The 24488-nt window shown below is 35.8% G+C and overlaps 1 protein-coding gene across 2 annotated transcripts; it reads right to left on the bottom strand.

Annotated features, from left to right (window-relative positions):
- Positions 1-1151: 1151 nt before the first annotated feature.
- Scamp (secretory carrier membrane protein) lies at positions 1152-24266 on the bottom strand. Of its 2 annotated transcripts, XM_019043202.2 has the most exons (10): positions 24051-24265; positions 22857-22964; positions 21907-22062; positions 17878-17956; positions 15516-15644; positions 14394-14550; positions 11307-11408; positions 10485-10611; positions 8015-8220; positions 1152-6867 (listed from the first exon to the last, which is right to left on the bottom strand). In XM_019043202.2, the coding sequence occupies exons 1-9, from the start codon at positions 24105-24107 to the stop codon at positions 8032-8034; spliced, it is 1104 nt and encodes a 367-aa protein (XP_018898747.2). In that variant the 5' UTR covers positions 24108-24265; the 3' UTR covers positions 1152-6867; positions 8015-8031. The 2 variants fall into 2 exon arrangements, with proteins under 2 accessions (XP_018898747.2, XP_072162148.1); XM_072306047.1 differs by lacking the exon at positions 1152-6867 and having other exon boundaries at positions 8014-8220; positions 24051-24266.
- Between the last annotated feature and the right edge of the window lie 222 nt (positions 24267-24488).

The following is a 24488-nucleotide window of genomic DNA, read 5'->3' as shown; positions in this document are numbered from 1 at the left end:
TCTTGAACATTTTAGATAAAATTCCAAGACTCTAGCAGTTAAAGGTAGCGAATTAATTTCCTGAACCTTCTTTCTCTCTGTGCTAAAGAAATTTTAGGTACCTAATTTTTAGAGTAATTAAAACCAGATTCATCAGTGTACATTCGTCTCCGTCTTAGAGAGGAAGCATTTTACCTACCGTCCTAACTCTATATTTAGTAAGGTACCTATCAATAATAAAAGTTGCACCCATCTTCACGATGCAACATTCCTGAATCTTAGCGATCATATTACTAATTTCTCACAGAAAAAAGGAATACCTATACTTTACTGTTTGGAATTTTTACAGATATTTATTAAGTACGGATATTTATTATAGTGCGAATTCAATTGGTATTAGTTTTTGTATAATATAGTGAAAGGGAATGAAAAGACAAGGCCAGGTTTCCAGTAGAGAACTACTGTATCTGAGTAACAGCTGACTCGCGTCAACGTCCCCTGCTGTTGGTCCCCTGGGCTTGCGGCTCCGTGTACAGGACTACCACATCAGCGGATATGGACAGTTTAGACAGGCACTGTTAATTTTGCAATAGTGTACAGTAGAGTTATGACAGAGTGATGTCATTTTAGGGACTTTCTATTATATTTAAGGACTTTCAATGAGGTATCTACCATGCCAGTGTCTGGCCATGTCAGTGGTCAGTTTTTGATCGAACGATTCCATTGCATAATTCAGATTTGAAATTGGAGGTTGAACACAATCCCCTAAAATGTTTGACGAGTATAATACATCTATTTATGAGATGACTAAAATATGTTGTGCACAATTCTTGGCTCAAATACAAAAGCAACAGATGGTGCACACAATAACTTTTTTCAATAATTAAGAGTCAGTCACCCAATTTCATTATATTAAGTTTCCTAAAAAATTTTACAATGCATACCAAACATCTCCAAGTACCTAACATGAATATACTAAGTGAAATTCATAGTTTTTATAAAGCAATGGCACCTTTGAGAGCATCACCTAATTTCCTTATTGGAAATAAATATTGATGAATACCTCTTGAGCCAGAAATATATGACCTTTAAAGAGAAAAACAGGGAGGGAAAAAAATATTTGTTCTTTCAAAACAACCCCCCCCCCCCCTTCAAAAAAAACCAGGAAGATGTGGATGAGATATTATTATATTTTTATTACAATTCCAATCCTTACTAGATTCATTTTTTAAGTACAATATACAATAACAAGCAATCACCCGAATACTCAGGCTGGACATTTATTTTCATTTTTTAATCCATTAACATCCATGACTTCCAACAATTTAGGCGTTGAAACAACGAACAAACAAACATAGAATTGACAACAACAGTCTGTATAACATTCTACAACAAGGCTCGGTTGACTGGAGGATGTCGTAAAATAATAATAAGAAAAGAGACAGTCTACTTGCAAATTTTTTTTTGGCTCTCTATCCACACAATGATTATGGTCGAAAATGCATGATTAAGGAATTTTTCATGACAATGGACGCCTTCCATCAGCTCGGACACTGAGCAGAGCCTTGTAAGAACTTTGGGAAAATCCAATCATGAAGAGTGCTAAATTTTCGATGCTGTCATTTCCTCATAGCAGTAACTGCAAGAAAAGGAAGTTGTAAAAAACTCATGAAACAAATGTGAAAAAAACAAAAACATCGATGGAGGTTCACTAATACACAAGAAGACCACTTATATTATCAGTTTCGGCAACTCTTTTTTGGTGCATTTTTTTTTAAAAAAAAACAAAACAACTTTAATTTGGCACAGCTTTGAGTTAGTTTCAATTACACTTCTATTTTTTCAATTTCTGATACAGTTCATTATTTCTCCCACATAAAAATTGACTGAACTTCACTGGAAATTTTAAGTTACTTAAAGAATTATAACTTCTAGTAATGAGTAAAACTCATTTTTTACCTTTTTTTTCATACAAAATCTAGTAGGAGGAGGTCCCTTGATTTGTGAAAATTTGCAGTTTTCAAATATTGATGGCAACAGTGCAAAATTATGTACCTCCGTTTGCAACAATTGCAGACTTTCTGCCATACTTTGTTTCTCCTTTGGATCCTTTGACCAGTCAATGTAATTTCTTGAAAACATCCTTGATTTTTCACCTCAATTGACTGAATATTTTTTAAAAATCTCAAGCCTTGCAGTTGCCTTGTTTTTCTTCAAAAAATTAAATAGAAGCAGATAAAGTAGAATACATGGTTTCCCACTTTGGCCATCAATTTAAAATTACATCTTCCCTTGAAATTTTTAAGTTTAACAATTGACTCTGTAAGTCACTGCTATAAGAGGGTTGTTGAGAGTAAAGACTTTAAATGCTTGTGGTGTACTTTAGTTGGAGTAAATTAAAATATGACAGGACATCTTTCTTTAAGAATAACAGGGATCATATTACCACATAAGAAAAGAGTGCTTAATAGCTTTTCATATTTTTTTCAGCTCAATTATAAAAATATGTGAATGCAGGCAATTTGTTTTTGGTATATTTAAATTAGGATATTCTTCTGTGCGAAGTTTGTGTGGTAAATTTCCTGATATTTGAAGTGATGGCTCAAAGCTGTCTGGAAGAACTCCTTTTACAGTTAAGTTATCGCATATGGAAACTAATACTTATTCAAAATTTTCTGCTATATATGTATGCTTTTTTTCATTTTAGTACTGAAACGAGACATTTCGTACCACTAGTGTTAAAATAAAGCCCCCTCAAGCGGCCAGAAGGAAACTATAGGCTGACATAAGGTGCATTGTAAAATAGTGATGGCCAAAAAGCAAAATCAAATATCTCCGTTTGCCAAGTTGCAATTTCTTGTCATATTTCATTTTTTCTCAAGAAAACTAGCCGAAAAACTTTCTTGAAAACTTCCTTAATTTTTCTTCTCTGTTAGCAGAAAATACCCAATATAAATTTCAAGCAAAAAAGTTGGCTTGCACTCCTCGAAAAAATAATAAAAGTGCAGACATTTTGAAATACCATTATTTTATGTGGTTTTGGACTTTGGCCACTGTATAGTGTAACATGAGACGCATTGTAAAATATGATGAACTGATGGAGATGCGGAATGTCTTGGAATTTTACAATTTCAATAGTACCATTGGGCTTTAAGCATTATAAAAATAAAGTATTGAGTGACAATAACAAAAAAATAAATAAATAATTGAATCAACAGGAAAAAAAAAAAAAAAAAAAAAAAAAAAAAAAAAAAAACAGTGCCAAATTTGAGAACAAAGATACTAAATAGAGAAATAAACAGTAGAAACAATAGTTTATTAGAAATACACCTATATATTATAGAATAATTAAAAGTTGATGAACTCCAGGAAGAAATTAAAATTTAAGTGATAGGAGATAAAAGAAATTATAAATTAAAAAGATAAAATATCTAATCATGAATGTAAACTCTTTGACACAAATTATTTAAATTATCTTGTCTAAAGAAGTTTGACAACATCATGAAATTTGAACAGTCTTAATAATAGCTAATAGTACACCTCAAGCATGAGGTGACGCAAGTTTGCAAGTATAATGGTACCCCTAGTCTCGTATCGAACACCTGTACATCATGGTTTTATTTACAGTACCTAATAATGTTTTATAACTACTGACTTGAAAAAATATTCAATATAAATTAAAAGATCCTCTGACCATTGTAAATTCATTATTCTCTGGAGAAAGCGGAAAATAGTTTAGTCATTTGGACAGCTGGAAAGTCTGATACAAGAAACATAATATATGTTGTTAGCAGCTGCACAACAATAACACTTTTTCTGATCAAGATATGGCAGGATATTTAAACTTCATTGTATGTCTGGGGCATAAATGTTGCTTGCTGCCAACAATCGCAGTAACCTCTGAAGATACTTAAAAATTGTTTGAATAATATCCAGAAATCAAGGTGCTTGATCAGAGATGCAGAAAGTTCTTAGCCTTCCCATTTCAAAAACGCCTTTTCCCTCAGAAATTTCAAAAAGATAACCTCAATATGGCTCTATACATATTAATGCCAAGATTTTGGAAAAAACATGTAGAGCATACCAAGATTTGGCAAAAGAGCGCGCTTTGGTCTGAATTTTCATTTTTAAAGCCACTTTTTGAGCTCTACCAATTGCGGCCCTCTCGGTGACATGGCCTGGAAGTTTTAGCACTCCTGCATTTGATAACTTATTTAACGGCTAGCCCCAACCGCTAATAGACAGAATGTTGGAAACCATAAATACGCAAACAAAGAACAAGAACAAGGATGCACATAATGCAGTCCATATAATATCTAAAATCTGAGCCCCAGTCATGAAAATTCAGTTGAAAACAAGGATCTATGATCTTGCGGTGGGTTATCCCATTATACATCCTCTCCCTACTTACGTTCTAGACCACTTCTACCAATGATGGAGACCCTGTCTGAGAGAGACCTTCTAATCAGCAATTTTTTGAAGTAAAAGATGCTTTGGGTTAAAAATCCTGATATAAAGACGGTAGTTTTGTAGATTTCACGATACAGTGCTTTGATAATGATGAAATGGACTGAACTTTTACTTTCCAAGCAAACAAAAGTAGATGTGTAAAGTTCAAGACACATTTAGGTACAACTGTGAATACTGTGCATTCATTTAGGTGAAATATACATGGACAGATAGAAATGAACGGATTATTCCTTTGATATTCTCCACTTTGAAACTTTTAGAGCTACTTCAAAGATCATTATAACAGGAAGGAAACAATGTGCAGACTGTATCGCTATGCAGCTTGTAAAAAATAATGACATTTATGACCTAAGATCAGGACAGATTTGGCTTCTGGCTGACCTTGACTTTTGGAAATGTGCTTAGTCTCTTCATTTAAAATCAGAATACATGTGATGAACAAAGGCAAATTTTAGGTATTGATACACATTAGGAGTAACAATTTGAGAAACTACAGAATTAGACAAGTACAATCAATAGGGCAAGCAAAGTTTAGGAGTGAAAGCTTTATTTTCCAAGCGAAGATCTTCTATCAAAGTAAAGGGATATGGATTTAGGATCCAGCCTTGGGACTTTGTTCATTGGCAAGGCAAAAAAATGCTAAGACCCTGAGCTAATTAATTACTAAAGAGCTTCTGATGCATTAACAGTAGATTCTGCCAATCTAAAAAGAGTGCCTCATATCAAGGGCTAATGAACTATACCCCCTAACTGAAAATTTTGGCGACAATGAGTTAGCAACTTTGTCGCATTCTACAGTACATAATATGCAAGAAAAGACACATTAATTGCAGTTTGTTCTGTTGTGTTAGCTGGAGTACATGATTGAAAAAAGTAGGATTATATTGGTGGGAGGAGGAAAGGAGAGAATGGAATAAAGGAGTAAAAAAAAGATAGAAAAAAAGAAAAAAAAACCTACAAAATTTTGGAGTAGAGAATGGTTACAACTATCTACGAAGCCTCTCATGGTGTATATCTTACATTCTGATAATGATGTGGGGAAAAAAAGAAAAATATAACCAGATACGAGGGAGAACGTGGGCTCAACCACATGAAAAAAAAGGTTTAGCTTTCTATAGCTCAATTTAAGTCTTGGGTTGTTGTATGAGGTCTGTCGGGAAAGTATCCCACATGGTGGATTATCTCAATATCAACAACAGATTAGAGGTTGAGGTTTGAGTTGAACTTTGCTCAGACTCCCCTGAGTGCAAATGCGCAGCCACACCATCGCACGTTCAGTTAGTCATTTGCAAAAAATTGATGAATACGCATAAATCAGTAGTAAATATCATGATTTCTTTTTCAAAATATAACCAAACCCGAGAAAAAGTTTTGCATCCACTTTTCCTTTGAACTCAACAAAAAGTGATCTAGGACTTTATCTGAATGATTCAGTATGCGTTTGCAATTAATTCAATGAAAGGCAATGAAAAGAGAGTTTCAATTATGATAAGTTTCGATAATGTCAAGGCCATGCTGACTGTTTTCTGCTGTTGTTCGTGATGTTGTCCATCATGGATACAGTCTCCTTGGTTGGCCAGACAACACAGAAAATTATCCAAAAACTTTGCTCTGTTTACCAGACCATTAAGGACAAACAATCTGAATTGCAGAGTTTGCCTGTAGAAGAGCATGTTTAAAAAAATATTTGTTTTTTGCCAAACTCAGTTGAAGCTTTGTGAAAGTGGCTTTGCACATTTAGGCCTTTATTTCCACATAGGAGCATTGCATCAACTTGTCAGAGCATGGTGGTGTGTTTCCAAAGATGCACTGATGCTGTGTGACTGATTTTCAAAACGAAGACCAATTTTACAGTACGCCCTTCTGCAAGCAAACTCTTCAGTTGTAGGCAAGCAACGACTAGACACTTCAAAAAGATAACGCTTGCCACTCACTCCTACCATCTTATTCAACAGTTCTTGGCAATGCACAACAACACTCAAATTTCACTCACCCCTTACGACCCCGATCTAGTGTCCCACTATGTCTGGCTCTTTCAAAAGCTCAAAACTCTGATGAAAAGTTCAAGATTCAAATCAATTGGGGACATCAAAGACAGCACAAAAACACTGATAGCAACTCCAGGTACTTCCAGAGGTTGCAAAAACACTGGGCCGCGTGTGCGGCATTTGAAATGAGGCAGCGTCAATGGAGACTACTTTAAAAGAGATTAAATCCCTATCATTAGATAAGATAGTTTATATTCTAAAAAATCAAAATTCGGATACTTTCTGGACACACCTCATACTATCTAACCTTTTTTTTTACAAGACATGAAAAGAGGATGATAACAGATTGAACATAGATAAAAGAAGAAGAAAGCAGCTCATGACAGTCCTGATCATGAAAAACAGCAATCTTTTTCAACAGTCCTGTTTCCTGAAATCAAAGATTACCAGAATAATTAATCACCAACTGGAAAAAATAAGGCAATATCTTGAAAATGGTATAATGAAGTCTGGGGGGGGGGGGGGGAGAGGATGCCACTGGTCATGAAAATCATTAACTAACAATTGATTGAAAATTAGAGATATTTCAAAGAGAAGAATTAGCAATGTTAATGGCAACGGATTTTTTTAGTCTGTTTCCGAACCCTCAGTTTGACTGCTTGTCTTAATGCATTGTAGCATAGACTAAGATCTCTCCCATTTCTCTCAAATTAATTGCATAGCATGTGTTAAACAAGTATAAATGCGAATGGTCTTCAATACTGATAAATAGGCTGCATCAAGAAAATTAATCTGACAGCTCCTGCAGTGCTTATGACTTGGTGGGGGCATAGGACACTGCAAAATACTGTGCTGGGTAGCACCTGCCAGATTCACTGATGTGACCTACCATTGCCTATCAGACGGCCGCTGAGCCTTGCTAAAATATATATAAATATGGCACATGGACAGTGTAAGTCCGCAACAAAGTTTCTCATTTGAAGTGTTTGAAAATCTACGCTCCTATTTTATTTATTTAAGGGAGAACAAACCGATATCATTCCTTGGAGTTTTCGCAGAATTTTCTTTGCACATAGAAGAAAAATTACAATAGTTTCTACAATTGCTGTTGCGTAGTTTTTTCTAAAAATATAAAGTATGATAGGACGTCTGTAACGTCCCAAACTGAGATACAAGGTTGCAGATTTACACTATCGATACACCATAGATACGTCATTGATACGACAATTGAGGAGCATGGTCCAACTTTACCGTGCATTACAACAGGGATCTCACTGGTTGCCCTACTGGAACAAGAGTAAATTTACACTCCCAGGGAGTGGCACCTGCTCTACAGGGAGTATTTATTTGTTCCTAACACAATTCACAGATTTATTCGAAATACAATCCACTGTATCTCTTAACATTAGGAGAAAATATCCATTATTTGTCTACTTTCTAAAAAATAAATATTTTATCAGAGGAAAGGGAACATTTGAATGCTCATACAGCACTATTTACTAGAGCAGCAGTGTACAAAGATGCCAATTAGGATACTTCTTTATCTTCTTGGGAAGGAAGAGACCACTTAAGCTCACCTAAGTTTAATGATTCTTCAGTAGCGTCGATCAGGCTGCTGAGGCTGTTGTCCAGGTTGACCCTGCTGCTGGAACTGCGACCGAACTGCTGTGGTTGCGGCAGTTGTTGCCATACCCCGGACATGTTCATTACTTAGGAATTCAGTTGTAAATTCTTGTGTTGCCTTAGCAAAACTTGCCCCAGAGCTACGGTAAATGCGATGGATCTAGAACACAACAATGATCAGTGGGTATAAAAAGTAATCGATCTCAGCTTCAAATCCACACCCAATAGTTACCTTTGATCGCAAGAGTAGAATATGTAAGAAGTTTAAACACAACAGATTATTGAAAGTCATTCTATCCAGTAGATTATAACAGGTCTGATACACAATGAACAGAGTTATGTGTTAAGATGTTTGTACTTTGTAGAGAAGCAAAAAACATCAGGAAACTTAACAGCATTTGTGAGATGCAGTGACCAAAACAAATTGATGAATTTTGGGCGAACAGCAACTGGATGCTCCTATAGAGTGGTTCAAAAATACCAACAGTCATAAATATTTGATTGCATCCTCCAGATCGCTTTCAAATGCTAAAAAATGTCTTGTAAAAAATATCAGCGCATCTTTATGAAATTGAGAGGGTGTGGAAAAAATAAGTCTTACCCCCATTCAGGGTTGCTACAGTACTTAGAGAAAAAAATTCCCTGATTTCCCTGTCATACTTTGGTAAAATTCCCTGACAATTGAGAATGTGTCAGATGGTCAAAAGGGCACAGTTTGAAATAGTTTTCAAGCGAAATATCGATGGTGAAAGTGCAGAAGTGCGTATCTCGATTTTTGACAGTTTCGAGTTAGCTGCATAAACGTGTTGTTAGAGATGTCATCTATCTGCCAGCAAGATATTATAATCGAAAAAAATCAGAAAGTCACCTAAAACAGTAGAACTTTTTTCGCATATCTCAGGCTAAAGTGCAGAAATGCGTACCTCGTTCTGGCCCATTCATTTGACCCGGCACGCCTTTCGCACACCGCACGCTCCTTAGCGTTTCCCGCCAACAGCGCATTCATCAGCTGATCAGCTGTTCTGTGTTCTTATTCATTTTCCGGAATTCGCTGGTTTTGAAAAGTTGCTAAATGACTATCACTTGAGGGCCCTTCAATATCATTTCTTCAGAGGTACTTATTACCAGCGGCACGCAGCATTCATGTCAATTATTCACTCTCTGAGCCGAAACAATCATGAACTGATGGTTCATCACACAACGGTCAGTTGTAATAGAGTCAATCGAGTCATACAATGCTTCATCCACTGTATTGGATCAACTAAAGCTTCTAAATAAGTTTTAAGTATGAATCAACTCCATTTTTGATCTTAATGATCAAGAGCAGGTTCAAAATGCCAATTGCATAAATGCGTATCTCGTGATCAAATGTCATTTTTCAATCATACAGTGCCTGATCCGGTTGTATGAGATCAAACGAAAGCTTCTGATAAGGAACTGTAAGCGTGAAACTAATTTATGATTAAATTAGTTCGACTATGAGTCATTAAATGATAAAATCCGCCAAAAATAGGCCTAAAACACTAATTGCAAAAATGCATATCTCGTGATAAAGTGTCAATTCTTAGTGCCTAAAACGCAAATCTCAGCATTTCCGCTGTATTTTCTAACAGTTCGAGAAATTATTTAAAGTGCTGATGGAGTATGAAAAAGCCATAGAGAAAAAAAAGGAGGTGTTCACATCTTGTGGATTATGTACTCTGTGACGTAGGTCGGTACAACCTGGTCAGCAAAATCCGGAATTCGAAGTATGAAAAACGGACCATAATGTCCGATTTTTTTGCTTAAATCAACTAATGATATAATTTCAAACACATTACGTTGAGTACATTTTTTCCATAAACTATACCATTTCCAAGAAAATTGATGATAAAAGTCACCGTGCAGACCTACGTCATCAAAATTCCAAGATGCCCGAATTGCAAACACCTCCTTTTTTTCTCTATATGAAAAAGCATCTTCTTCTTGCTACCCTCAAGAATTATCACCCTTCTACTGACAATAAGCAGGAATGTAGACAGTTTTTTTACTCTACTGGAAAATCGTGTTTTCCGAGATACGCACTTCTGCACTTACATCATTGATATGTTGTTCAAAACGTCAAACCCACTCTAGAAAGTAAGTAAAGGTGACTAAACAATTTTTCCCTAACACTTTGGTCATTTTTCTTGACATTTCCAGGTTTTTCCTGACTTTTTAAAATTCCCTGACATTTTCGATATTCCCTAACTGTGGGAATGCTGCCCATAAGCATGCACATGAAAAATAGAGATCCCTTTTTCCAACAGAGATTTACAACGTTACAATTGGAGATGCATATTTTTCGTCTTTAGTCAAGTATACAAAGCTTTTGGAATTATTATGTCATGACACAGATACTGCGAATCAGGTGAAGTTATAAAATATTGAGGAGATAAATGTTACCTTGGACAGTAAGATAAGGTCCATAGCAGCTGCTGAACAAAAGCCGAGAGCAATCAAGAACACAAACAAGCCGGTTATTATTCCTCCAGGACTTGAATCGTAAACGCTGATTGCAGTAAATATTCCACTGGAATAAAATAATCAAATGATCAGCAGCGATAAAAGGGTATGATCATTGTGAAATAGTTTCACCTTTGGAAGAATATGAGGTAGGGAAGGTGAGACTACTAGGAAAGTCTTGAGTGCAAAAAAGGAAGGGATGAAAAAAGAGGCAGAAAAAAGAAGAGATGCTCGATTGAAACCTTCCAAATGGTAGCTGAAAAAAAGGCTTATGAGTCGCTGCTCATCAGACATGTAATATTGTCAATCTGAGGTTCGTCACTTCGATTTTTTATCATGAGGGTTTGGTTCTATTGCAACCTGACCTCATCAGTTGCTAAAAATTATGTGATAAACTAGAAAATTCAGGAACCCGCTCAATGAGCGTACTATGATCCTTCGATTTTTATCTCCTGTTTTTAGTACGCTTACTCATCATACATCTTCTTCCTCGCAAGATGCTGGAGTCATCGGATTAGAAGGTATTTCACCGATTTACTAACAGCAGAGGGAGGGACAAACAAATGGGAAAGAGAGAAATACAAACCATAAAATAAATTTTTCAATCTATTGGTCCTAATTTTAGCATTAACCTTATGGGCTCGAAGAATTGATCTGTTGAATTGCAGAATCCGTCAAATCGCGATTTCATAAATCAAGGTTCTATTTACGGTATATTTTCACTTTAATGCAAGAGAGGAAAGAAAAACTAATTCAACTAACCATGTGCCTGAGCCTGATGTCCCAATGCTGTGAGAGAGAGTGATGAGAAATTGAAAGAAAAACATGAAGAAGAAAACCATGAAGTTTACTGAGCTATCATTCCTGAAAAAAAAAAAAAAAAATAGAAAATTTCGCTAATTGGAAGAAGTTTTTGAAAAACGACGAATGTTCACCAAATACTGAAACAGAATTTTCTGAATTTTTGGGAGACACAACTACATAATTAAAGAATCTAATTAAAGAAAGAGATAATGGTCTTTATTTCATTTTTCTAAAAATAGTTACAGATATCATTTGAATGTCTTGTTTCAAAAACTGCCCGATTCTGAAAAAATGATCATTCCATTTTACTGCAGAAAAATTGCATTTAGGGTCATACTTGTCTTTTAACTATTTTTTTCTTTATTATTTTACATTGAGAAGGTGGGCACAAATTATTTTCTGTTCGGAAAAGTGTCCAACTCCAAAGTTTAAAAATATTCATGTTGTACTATTGAAGGACCAACATTTTTCGGTTTCGGCAATAGGGCTCTTTTAGGGTACTGAATAACATGCGACAGGAACATTTATCATTTACTGAGAATTTTTAGTTGAATTCAGTTCTTCCCGTTTTCTGAATTTTTGGCCTCAGAGTTGGGCACTTTTCAAGACAATCTATTTAAATTGTACACTTGAGTTTATTTCTAATGACTAGACAGACAATATTTAATGTGAGCCTTAGTGAAACATACCTACTTTACAATATAGGTAATGTTTAAACTGAGCAAAGATTTATAACAAATCCTACATTTGCATACCTCCCACAGTACAGACTTTATCAGGCCTACCACACATCAAAGATTATATGTGACAGGCCTATAGGATAAGCAACAATAGAGCTGAAAAACTTCCAACCAAGATTTCTGTGTGGAGAGTGTCGGTAAATTTGCAAACGTGCATTAAAGGTCAGTATAGAACTAAAATTCTGGTAACAAAGAGAGAAAAGATCGTCCAAACATTGTTCCTCAAAGAGAAATACTGATTTTTGCAGCATAATGAAAATTTTGCTTTTACACTGACTATGGACGTATACTGGTAAAATTTAATAAAAACTGGTAAAATCCAAAAGACTTGTGTGTCGAACCGCAATCCATTTGTAATAACACTGCCTTGGCAGGACTTTTGCCAAACTACTTGGATAATTCTCTCACAGGATATTAGTAAGTAAGCTTGCCACCGCTGCCACTCACCCAAGCCTCAAGACTAATTTTCACGACTTCTTCAAGCTTGGGAACAGAAAACCAGGAGATTAAGCTATGTTCATGAAGGAACCCATTAGTCCCGAATGCGACCACAATTGCCTCCCTGATTGGTCATAACTAGTGTTGCAGCAAATGGTTTGAGGGAAAATTTAGCTTCGAGGAGCTTTTTCCCCTATGATGAGAATTTTATTATCTCATTGAATCTACGCTTGTTGGCAAAATTATTAACTCTGTATCTAAACAAGTGTGGAGTCAAACCGAAATCCATTCTTAGTAATTGCTAAGAGAGGTATAATTTTCAGCCTCTTGTGGGAGATAAACGTCCAAAACCGTCAAACTAAGGTAGAAATATGACAGTTTGAAGTTTGCAGTTCAAAAATTATAATTTTTAGAAAAAATCTTAAGAAGTCCTAATCAGCGATACTAGGGGACTCAAAATTTTTAAACTGAAAAGCAACTTTACATTGAGTATTGACAATAAACTAAACTAAACCACTCTCAAATGACTGAAATTATATTTTGGAACCCCACCAGAGGCTACTTGGTGAAAACCAGAGTTTTTGTTTTTCTTGACCCTACAATATCTGAAAAATTTGCCTTTGGACTTAGGAGGGGAACTTCCCAAATTACCACCTCCAATCAGGCTGAAAAAATTCGTACGAACTCTTTGGATAAATCCATTAGACCCGTGTTCCCCCCCCCCCCCCCCCCCAATGCGTCCTGAAAACACCCCAAAAAATTCCGAAAAGTCTTGTTTTGAGCATGCATTGGACACTCAGTGATGCTGCACCAGGAGGGTTAGGCAAGGCAAAGGAGCGCTCGAGTCTATGAACACAGTTTAGCAGCTCCCTTTTCACAGCCGGCGGTGGCTCTGCGATAGAGCCAGTATCATGCAGTCCCGGGTTCGATTCCTGGGCCAGGCAACAATTATTTTGCGATTAAATTTTACTTTCTCACACATTCTCCGCAACAGCACTTCACATCATAATGTAATTTTTCATTAATACTTCCTCCATAGTCACACGAAAAATCCTAACGCATACGGGTGATCGGGAGGGGGGGGGGGGTATTGGTTGGGAGAAATGTGTTGGTGTGAGGAGGAGTGGGTTGGCAGCTAATGTAAAAGAACAGTGATTGGCAAGCTAATGGCTTGCATAACAAAAAAAAATAATCCCCTCCCCCCCCCCAAAAGAAAACAAGCATCTATAATTCTAATTGAAGAAGTTATATATCATTGATTAATTTGTGTTTGGTGATGGTTGTAAATTAAAATTGATGTTAAATTCCAATGAATTAAATGTGATTTGATGTGAAGTGTTGTTGCGGAAAATATGTGAGAAAATAAAATTTGATCGTAAAATGAACGTCAACTGGTCCAGGAATCGAACCTGGGACCACACAGATACTGGGCGAGCGCTCTACCGCAGAGCTACCGCCTGCTATGGAAAGGGTGCTGCTATACTCCTACGCACTCCAACGCCTTGCCTAGCCCACCTGGCACGGCGTTACTGGGTGTCCGATGCGCGCTCAAAACAAGACTTTTCGGAATTTTTTTGGGGTGTTTCCAGGGCACATTGGAAAAAAACAAAAAAACACGGGTCTAATGGATTCATTCAAAGAATTTGTACAAATTTTTCAGCCCGATCAGAGGCGGAAACTTGGGAAGTTCCCCTTGGTAGTCCAAAACTTAGTCTACTCTCTGTTTCCAACTTCTGCATGAATACAGCAACTAATTGGAAGAAAGTGAGAATCCCACAAATTTTCGGCACTTTTTCTGTTGTATTGCATCCTCCTTTTCCCTACGGAGGATCGCATGAGCAAAAAGATGGAACTGAGCAAAACATACCTGAAAGCTTTGTATGCAGGCCTGAACCAGCATAAATAAGAGAATGGAGTGAAAACGACTAAATAGACAATACCCACAGTGAAAACAGTGAATTGGTGCTTGTGAAAGATTATGAGAAGACCTCCTATTACGTTCAAACACATTAGAGATGCATGATCTGTAAAAAAAAATCGACCCATTGATGAGTGGACATTTAAGATGGCAAGTAAAGCTGAAATTCAAAGCACAAGTCAAAAAGCAACATCAAAAAATGTGTTCATCCCTTTTCCAGCATTAAAAAATGTATTGTCTCATTTAATTTCCTTGACGGAGACCTGAATATTTTGTTTCATAAATTGACAATAACGATTCTTTTTGATCAATGGTACAAATTTTTTCTGAGAAGTTCATAATCAAACCCAGAGATGTATGCTCATCTCCGAAAAACTCGTTTTTTCATCCAGAGGATAATGTAGTCACAAATTTTTAGGAGAAATTCTGTTTCCAAGACTATACTGAAAAAATCATCTTTATAAGGCAATTAACTTTTAAAAGTTGACTTGTTCCTGGGTCTGATTTTCATATTTTTTTCCCTCTCACAATTTTAATATATGAAAATGAGAAAGTAAAAATTAATTCATCCACAAAAAAAAACCAATATGTATACGTATCAAGAAAAAGGAACTCTGAAATGTCAAAACTGGATATTTTAGTTTTATTGTCGAATTGATCAATTGAGGGGTTTGGAGGACAAGGAGTATAACTTTTTGCTATTTCGAGAAATGCGTATTTAAAGTTATGAAATTACATGGATCCTTGTGGCGGAAAGAAAGTTAAAAATTGACTTTTTGATGCTTAAATGGAATTTGGGAAAGAATTTTTCATAGAGTATGAAATAGGACTCTTACTTGAAATCATTAATAACTTAATTTTTTCAAAAACTGCACTTATGCGCCTTGTCTTGTAAGCCCCTCAATTACCAACTTTCAGATTGGGACATTAAGTAAGCAATAAGATGCACTTCATCATTATTTTTGTATTTTTGTAACTTCCGAACAGAAAAATAGGTACTGACAGTTAGAAATCTATCAATTTTGAACAGATTTTTAACATTATCTGAAATGAAAAAAGGAATAAACTTACACATCCACAGATAATAAAGTAAACGAACTATTCTCTGAAATTCAAAAGGGATATCTATAGAGAAATCTTGGTAGAAGCATGGTTGAAAACAGAAGTTGTCCGGGAATGGAGGCCAATTGTTGCGCCGCACTGTAATCAATCAATTGACAAGAGAAGTTTCACAACAAATTCAGTTTTTTTCAAAGGATACATTCAAAAGTTGTCAAAACTATCTTTTCTAGTTTGACATATTGTAATTTCTATATATTCCGTAAATTTCCTAAACATCTGGATTCAGAGGCGTGTTCCCAAGTGAGCTGAAACATTCATACAGTAAGAACTTTCCCTGTGCCTATGCAGACAGCGTACAGACCACAAGTACCTAGCCAGAGAGCGTACAGACTTAATATTTGGCACACCTAGGCACACTAAGTATTAAGTTCAAGTATTACGTGAGGCACTTGGGGAGGGGTTTGAGCTGGTCTTACGAAGACTTACGAAGAGGGGAGGGGGAGTCAAGCTGAGTTTTACGTAAGCTTTTGGCTGTAAAGAAAGGCTATTTGTTTACAAAATAAAAATAAATAAATAAATACAAATAACTGTATCAGTGTTATGAGCTGTGAAACCCTGCCATTTCAAAACAAGACTTGTTGATGCCGGAAAATTTTGCCGCCGTCCCGCCGAACTGGCGCCACGTACCGATAGCGCATGCATTCCTTGACAGTTAAATTTCTAATTTTTCCTTTTTTTTGGCCAATTGTCATCAAAATACCTTTAAAAAAGCCTTAAATTTATTCCAGCTATCTTACCAGCCTTTCTCCGTTTTTTCTTGAAAATATTGGATTGGGGGGGGGGGGATCCCGACCGATCTTACGTAATTCAAAGGGGGGGGGGGGGGGTCAGGGATTTCTTACGGGTGCCTTGCAGGTGGGGAGAAGGGAGTCAAAAATTTGGGGAAAATGCCTCACTTAATACTTGAACAGTTCCTAATACAGGGATTCATAAAGTTCCAAGCCTTTCCATTTTAAAAGTCCCTTTCCCCTTGAAGTTCTCAAAGTTATGACCATTTTTTCAGCTCTTGATTTACAAATTGCTTTAACTTTGCGCAAAGCACACAATTAGGAAGATTGTGCAAAAGTCATGTAATGTTTGCACAAATGCCCACTAGCCTTACCATTCTTTCATGAAAACAGCTTTAAGACTGTGCGGTCATGAATTTTCTGCACTCTTGCCCGTATATTTTAAATTATCTATCTTAGTAATGAAAAAACTCTGAAATTACTTTTAATGACGATACGAAATGAGTCCAAAATAAATAAGTCTATCAGCTGCAGTATAAGACAAAAGATCTTTCATCTCAATTCTTGTCCTAGCACTCAGTGATAAAATGAGGATAGAGGTCTTCCATTTTAACCTAAAACAGGGTGTTCATAGACTCGATGGGAAAAATTCCCAGAGTTTTCCCTTGACGAAAATGATGAAAATTCCCTACCTTTTCACATCAACAATTTGCAGGTGCTGGACTGAAAATGGACTATTATTGGCATCAATTTCACTGCGAGCGACAGAAACAAGTGAATTTGTCTCCTTCAACATTAGTATTAACATTAAGTCAAGTAGTCTTAACATTAGTATTACCAATTCAATTAGTTGGAATTTTGATTCCTCATTAATATTTAATCCTCTTTTTATTATTATTTAGAATGTGACTCAGAGCACTGACTCCAGAAACACACTGAGACTCAGCTCTAATGTAAGAGTAAGGCTAATGTTTTTCCAGATTTCAATTAGAGAATGAGTTATAAAGTGCTCATTTAGTGCACCGTTAAAGTGAAAGTCAGATGAAGAGCACACCACCAAAATAAACAAGAAAAGATAGAAAACAATGGTGCTGAAATTTGAGTTTTGCGTTACTGGCCTTGCACTAGAGACATATGAACGTTGACTCTTCCGAATAATGTATCTCATTTATGGTGTTTCATTCTATTTTTTTAAAGAGAACAAATACACATAATTCTGTACCGTTTTTACAGAATTTTCTTTAACAGTGAAAAAAAGCAGCAGAAGATTTTAGAATCAACGTTGGTTGGTTTCCTATATAGAAAATGAAGTATGACGAGAAGTCTGGGACGTTGCAGACCGAGATACATGGTTTCGGAGTTTCACAATCGATTTCAAAATATCAAAATGTTTTCTTTCATCAAGGTACAAGAATACATTTGAATCTTATCCATAATTTTTGTTACGAATAAACCTGCTTTTCTCTGGTTTCCTTTGGATCTCTGACTTATTACAAGACAGGTCAAAATCAAAATGATAAATCACACTCCTCTAGATGCCCTCAGGGAACAGAGGGATTAAAATATCTGACTGCAATACTCACCGTTGTAAGGAGCATTCCTTAGTTCCTCTTCACGTCTTTCTAGCTCAGCAGCTTTTCTATCTAATTCTTCTTGGCGACGCTAGAAAAAAAAAAAAAAAATACATTCACACATTCTGTAAATAGAATTGAGCCAATCAACTAACACAATATTTGATAGGCTGTAGCAAACAATATTCTAGTTGCTAACACTCAAATATTTTTTATTTTATTTTTAAAAACTTCTTATCAAGATTTCATCAACTTCAAGTTCTTTTTCAAGTTTTTCAATTCAATAATCAGATTTTGATGTACAAGAGATCTGACATTATTACAAGTTGCTAGAGTGGTGCAAATTATCAAGGTACTGGATTAGATATATGATGCAGGCAAACCAGGGGTGCAGAAATTAATTTGCTTCCACATTTTTTGAGGTTGCCTTCATACTACTGTCTACTTTCCCTACTATATGAGACCTTTTTCCCTTCAAATTTTACAGGCAGCCTTCACATTGGTGTTTACTAAGGACTGCACTTCACTATATTACATTACACATTTTCTTCCTCCATAAGTAATGTGCTTGGTAATTTTCCTAAACGCATAAAAAAATTCGATGCATGGTTTCCTTCACAAAAATGCTTACTACCATCACAATTTTCCTCCTAAGTAAGTGCCTTCACGTTTCTCCCGCGCTTGGCCTATTCATCACTTTTTACACACCTGCAAGCCAGTGATTAAATGGGGCATTTCGTCAGATGCCAAAGCAAATAGTCAAATCCTTCCTCAGATCTAAACCTAGGTCTTCTCGCTAATTTTAGATAAAATAATTCTTTGCTAGAATTAAACCATTTACTATTAACAACTCACCTACTTGTGATATTTTTCTTTCTATTTTCTTTCCTCGCAAATTTTTGCTCATGTAAGAGAGAATTCTTCATAAGAATTTGGATTATACAATGAAAAATGATTAAATTTTAGTCCCTTGGTGAGGATCTAAAAATTTGCAGCACATCATAGAATACAGAATTTTTAAAATATTGACAATTACAATAACGGATAGCATTCGGAGAATAATATACAAGGAAAGTTCCACAATGGGATGAATTCTTACTCTCAAAAACATTGAAATATCAAGTGTTCTTTGTCGAAAATAAAGAAAACCTTGTAAATCATCAAAATTTGACAATCTGTCTGAATATTTGATAGAATGCCTAATTTGACTGCTTGCCTCCAACATGAAGAGGCATTTTGTGAATAAAATAACTGAAGGTAGAATTTTTAAAATGCATGTATAATCATAAGACCATCAAATCAGTAGAGATAAAAATAATGAGAAAAAGCTTAATTGGGCATACCACTAGTTGCTCCTTGAAGCATGGAAGTAAAGGAGAAAGATTTTAGTAGTTCACAAGACATCTCATATGACTACAGAAATACATACGAGGCCCAGCTGAGAAGTAATGCCTCCAAGTGCATAACTTGAGAACCATCAAAGATTTTGGCAAAAACTAAAAATATCCTAAAAGTACACATAGTTACCTTTCTAGTGCTGTATTGGTTTGCAAAATTGAACAGTTTTTGACGTTACAGCATTGCCAAACTTCTGACATTTCCTCTTCGACATGTTGAAGGAAGATGTTGCGGGTGACAGATAAGGCTGTCAAACCTCACAGGTGCAGAAAATATTAATATACCTGAAAATACCAATTTCGGCAAACAATGGAGGACTTAATAACTCATAAAATCCAGGATACAACCGGCACGTACGAGGTCCTTGAGACCATTCCTCATCCTACATAAAGTCCTGACTCGACAGACTTTTCCAAACTTGAATAAAGACCTGCTCCAAGGTACTTAATTTTAATCAGATGCCGAAGTCTGAGCTGCAGTCGACAAGTGGATTCGAAATTAGCCCCATTCATTTTTCTTGACACGAAACAACTCGTTGAAGTTAATGGAGAGTATATCGAAAAATAATTGTAATTTTTTTTAGATACTCAATGATGCTCTTAAATACAGTGTACTGTTTTTTTGTACATGGCTTGTCCAATTTATCTCTAATTTGTCCAATTTTAGCGAGGCAGAGTTGTAAATTGTCATCTGTAACATCTTTTTTCAACATGTCGGAAGCTTGGCAACTCTGTAACGTCAAAAATTTTTCAATTTTGCAAACCAATGGACCATTAGATAGATAATTGCCTCTTCTTTAAGAATCGTTTTAGTTTTTGCCAAATCTATACTATAAGCTTCGAGACCTCCTGAATTTGCGTACCTGCGCGTAACGCTTAGTTCCAACGTTCTATGGAGTCGATTTTCATGATTTTAGCAGCCATTGACAGACAATTGTCTCCAAATGGGCCCGCTTCATTCAGATTTTGAAAATATGACCCAGATTTTTTTATATTGCCGGGTAAAGTTGCGAATTTTCTCATTTAAACGATGTAAATTTTTATTTTTTGTCATGGTTCATTTGAGCGTTCTACAAAGCCGATTTCCATGATTTTTGTGGTTATCGACAGGTGAAAGTCCCTAGATGAGCCTGCTTTAACAGATTTTGGAAATAGGACCCAGGTTTTCTTACAATCACGTTATAAAAGTGAGCAAATTTACAGAATGCTCCGCAACTGCTACCGCTATGCGCAGAGGGTTGCGCAGTAGCAGAGAAGGTTGCGCAGTGGCCGAGTAGCCTGCGCATTAGCTCTACTCTATGAACAGAAGATTCATCCCGAGGAAATCAATGTTGGTGGTGGCCGAGTCGTCTAAGGCGTCAGATGCACCTCCATCCTGTTTTCATGTCCCAAATCGTAGGTTCGAATCCTGACAATTAGCACTTACTTCTTACGTCCTGTAAATTATCTTACGTTGTTTTACTACAATGATTCATTAATCAATCATCGCAAAACGCATCCTTTAGACTCCAAATTTTTTCTTCCTTTTTGTCAAAAACAAAAATCATTTTGTTCTTAAAAGGAAAATATACTTCATATAGTATTTTTTAGGGGAAAAATAAAACCAACATTGATAAGAAGCTAAAAGAGAAAGATGCAATGATAAAAATTGGATACGAAAGATGATTTAATATATATATATATATATATAATTGAAAAAATAGAAAAAATTTGACATCATTGTCTATTAGGCTCTTACTACTACCGTCATGAAAGTTTTGCCGAGATTTTTTAATCAAATTTATCATGTAAATATGAATTTTATTGACGCTGCAACTACAAAAAAAGCCGCGAAGTGGCCCTTCGATAGCGGGGAGCGCCTTCAGAGGATTGGGCCGCGTAGCGGCCAGGGGGCGTACCCCCTAGTTTTTGATAATTTTCAAGTTATGAGCTTGGAGGCATTACTTTTCAGCTGTGCCTTGTACATACTTTGATAGACCACAATGTAATTGACCTGTCAAAAAACTGAGGCCTTCTTGTTCCCCTTTTTTGAGGAGGAAATATAACTGATGAACTGAGATTGTTGTTTTCAACCGAGGAGCTTCTAAAAATTAGCATTTCTGATGGTAAAAAATTTAACCTTCGCAAAGCTGTATTGCGAAAAGAGTTTTGAACTCAAGATTTAAGTTTTACTGAAATATTATCTCATAATAATGTTTTGTTTGGACCACATTTGAACAAAATCTCCGAGTTCCTCAAAAAAGGGGCACTCTTCTGACAGGCTCTTTCTAGCCGTACTTTAATAACCATCATTACAGTATTTATAGTTAGTGCAAAAACTTTAGAGGTAGGACTTTACCTACGCAGTCTATAACTTGGTTTTCTTGGTATTGGACATAGTTTTCTTAAAAAATTAGGAACGTCCTGCACAAAAATTTCTGATGATGAGATCTGTAGAACAAAAGTGAAAATTTTGTGTACCATTTTTTTGGTATTTTTCAGACATTTTCTAGTTTCTAGTCTTTGCCTGAAGCTCATTACTGGAACAACGTAACTTTGTACTATTCCGAGTCGCACGGACGGATTGGTTCATAATTGAAGAATTCTTAAAATCCAACTGATTCTGAATTCCAAAAAATTCAAAATGCAAACTGAAAATGTTTACCCTTAATTCTTCCGTTGTTAGATTTATCTGCGTTTGTTGACCTGATGCTGAGTACGCTGGTGGAGGTCTGGATGTATCCTGAGTTGCTACCATTATTGCAGGCCCTGGTGATTTTAAACCAGAAGTCTGTAACGGTGGATTAGCAGCACCGCGGACCTGAAATAAAAAAAAATAAATAGTGGGAATGCCTTATTAAATAGGACAAATTAGAAATTTATGAATCACATGCGAAAAATATATTAAAAGAGCTATTCAACACAGGAGCTCCAAATTATGATTCTTCACTTTGAGATAGAGTAGATTTTTTTGAAAAATATATTTTGCAAAGCAATTGGTCAAGCCATAACATCTAAACGAAGAATACTGATTTGGTTAATACACCGTTTTATTGCAATTACAGAAACAAACAATCTCAGACTAAACAGACTTTAGAATAGTCAATAAATATGTCATTAAATCAGAGGAACTTAATGTTGTCTGTAGACTACAAGTTATGAGGACAGTCCAATTCTCCATGCAGACTATGCACTTTTTAGCCGAAAGATATGAAGTGGTAAATTCTGACATGCAATCCAAACGATTATTTTCACTTTTAAAAAGTCCGTTACTATGAAATATCAATAGCAGATTAACAATGTATTTGGTCGATTCTAAAAATTTGTTGTTAAATGTATTGCAGTGAGTGGTTACTCTGATTTGTTGGAGAGGGATCTAAAATTACTGCAAGCCCAAAACCTAGGATAAAATCGAGAGGAATCTTCCTCTTCCTATACCTCAGTTCTTCTTTTACTAGAATCAGTTAAATTACTTCTTATTCAAGATTTTCATTTGGTTATGTGACATAGAGATATTACTCTATCGTTGATTGGTCCAAAGCCCTTCCAGGGCTAAAAGACCACATACAAAAAAAGAAAAAAATTATAGAATAAGAATATGGATTAAAACTATACCACTGTTGGTCTTCCTTGAGATGATTCATCTGGAGCGAAAGGGTTATAGCTGTCGATTCCTTTTTGAACATTCGAACTTTGCTGCGTTACTTGCTGGACTGATGGATCCTGAAGATAGAACATATCATATTTTCTCTCAGAGTGTACTCTAATTCTAGATTACAACAGCATATTAATCATACACAAAGAATTGCATAAAGTATTTGGTTGCATAATGTTAACTTTCAGGTAATTAAGTCTATTCACCTCATGGGAAGGAGATATGGAGTTACTCTTGGGCGCAGATGAGTGCAAAAAGTGTAGTTTAAAATGTGATTCATGGACTAAATTTGCTTTGTCAGTTCAGGACCTAAACTATTCAGGGTTCTGGAGGATGCTCATTCCTTTCCAAGTGGGTATGGTTTCCTTCTAAACTAATAGATAACAGAGGCGGTGTAAATTTGCAGTTCATACACTTTTTAAGGATACAAACGAACTTTCTTCAAAAAAAGTTTTCATGTTTCAATATGATTTTGAAATCAAAGATGGGAATGAGAAAAAATTTATAGTGACTTCAATGAGGAGGTAATCTAATGACTATTGATACCCTAGCAACAAGCTGAAGACGGTGTTCTTTGCGGAGGACTTGGGTACTATTATCTGAGAATTTATTATGATTTAGAAACATTAATAATAGTAAGAATGGAATTGTAATTTAAGTAACTTATCAAGTTGTATTTAAAATTACTGTAACTTTGAATGGCTGTACCCTCTCTGTAGGTAAGTAAGAACAGTTACATTCCGCAATGAGAATGTATTTCATAATTCAATTCAAAACTATACTTCAAGTGCAACCACTGTGCAGATATTCACAGGACAAACGACATATTTGATGAAAATTTTCCTTAAAACTTCACCTGTTACTAGATCTATAGGATATTCTTGGGAGGGTAGCTTTAGCGTAAGTACTATATTGTGACTCATGACGAAAGAATTTCTCTGAAGATCGCAGGAGGAGCATTGCAACACAGTGCAGCATTGCTCTATTTTGTGCCACAGCTATTGTATAGCATGATTCTTCTTGAAAATGAGCGAAACAAAAGAAAAAATACAAAACGCCATTTTAATGCAAGTGGATGATGAGGGCGAAGGTAAGTTTGTCAAGAATGAACTGAACTGAGAGATAACATCATGAGAGATTGTATAACCTCTTACCGCGAATGGATTGTCAACTGTCGGTTCTCCAAATGGGTTTTCATCGAACATTGACATGATGCTAAACAAAACCAGAGAAACAATGAGAAGAAATTTTGCCTTTCACGCGAGAAATTAACGAAAGTGTGGAAATATTAATTCAACAACATTAGATAACAGATGCACAGTGTAAACACATTCAGATACTCGAGTTGGCTGTTGAACGGTGCTTCAGTGACGATCGAAATATGTTTTACGATGACTGCCGTACATCATTTTGTCGATTCGTCCCAAGGTAGATTTACACAGGTATGGAAAAGTTGAAAATTTCCCATGAGCCTCAGTACGTGTCACATGACCTCGTGACGTAGGTTAAGGGGCCCGTTTTTTAATTAAATTACAATCAAATTAACATTCAAACGTTTGTGCGTTTAAACGCTAAAATTAATATCGTATAAC

The sequence above is a fragment of the Bemisia tabaci genome, chromosome 1, assembly GCF_918797505.1.
Source record: "Bemisia tabaci chromosome 1, PGI_BMITA_v3".
NCBI lineage: Eukaryota > Metazoa > Arthropoda > Insecta > Hemiptera > Aleyrodidae > Bemisia > Bemisia tabaci.
This window is presented reverse-complemented; position numbering and strand designations above follow the sequence as displayed.

Excerpts from the sequence above, each read along its gene's own strand:
- Scamp (XM_072306047.1), bottom strand. The coding sequence starts at position 24,107 with ATGTCAATGTTCGATGAAAACCCATTTGGAGAACCGACAGTTGACAAT. Across the intron at positions 22,965-24,050 it reads CAGTTGACAATCCATTCGCG|GATCCATCAGTCCAGCAAGT; the intron begins GTAAGAGGTTAT and ends TTCTATCTTCAG. Across the intron at positions 10,612-11,306 it reads ACATCAGGCTCAGGCACATG|TGGAATATTTACTGCAATCA; the intron begins GTTAGTTGAATT and ends ATTTTATTCCAG.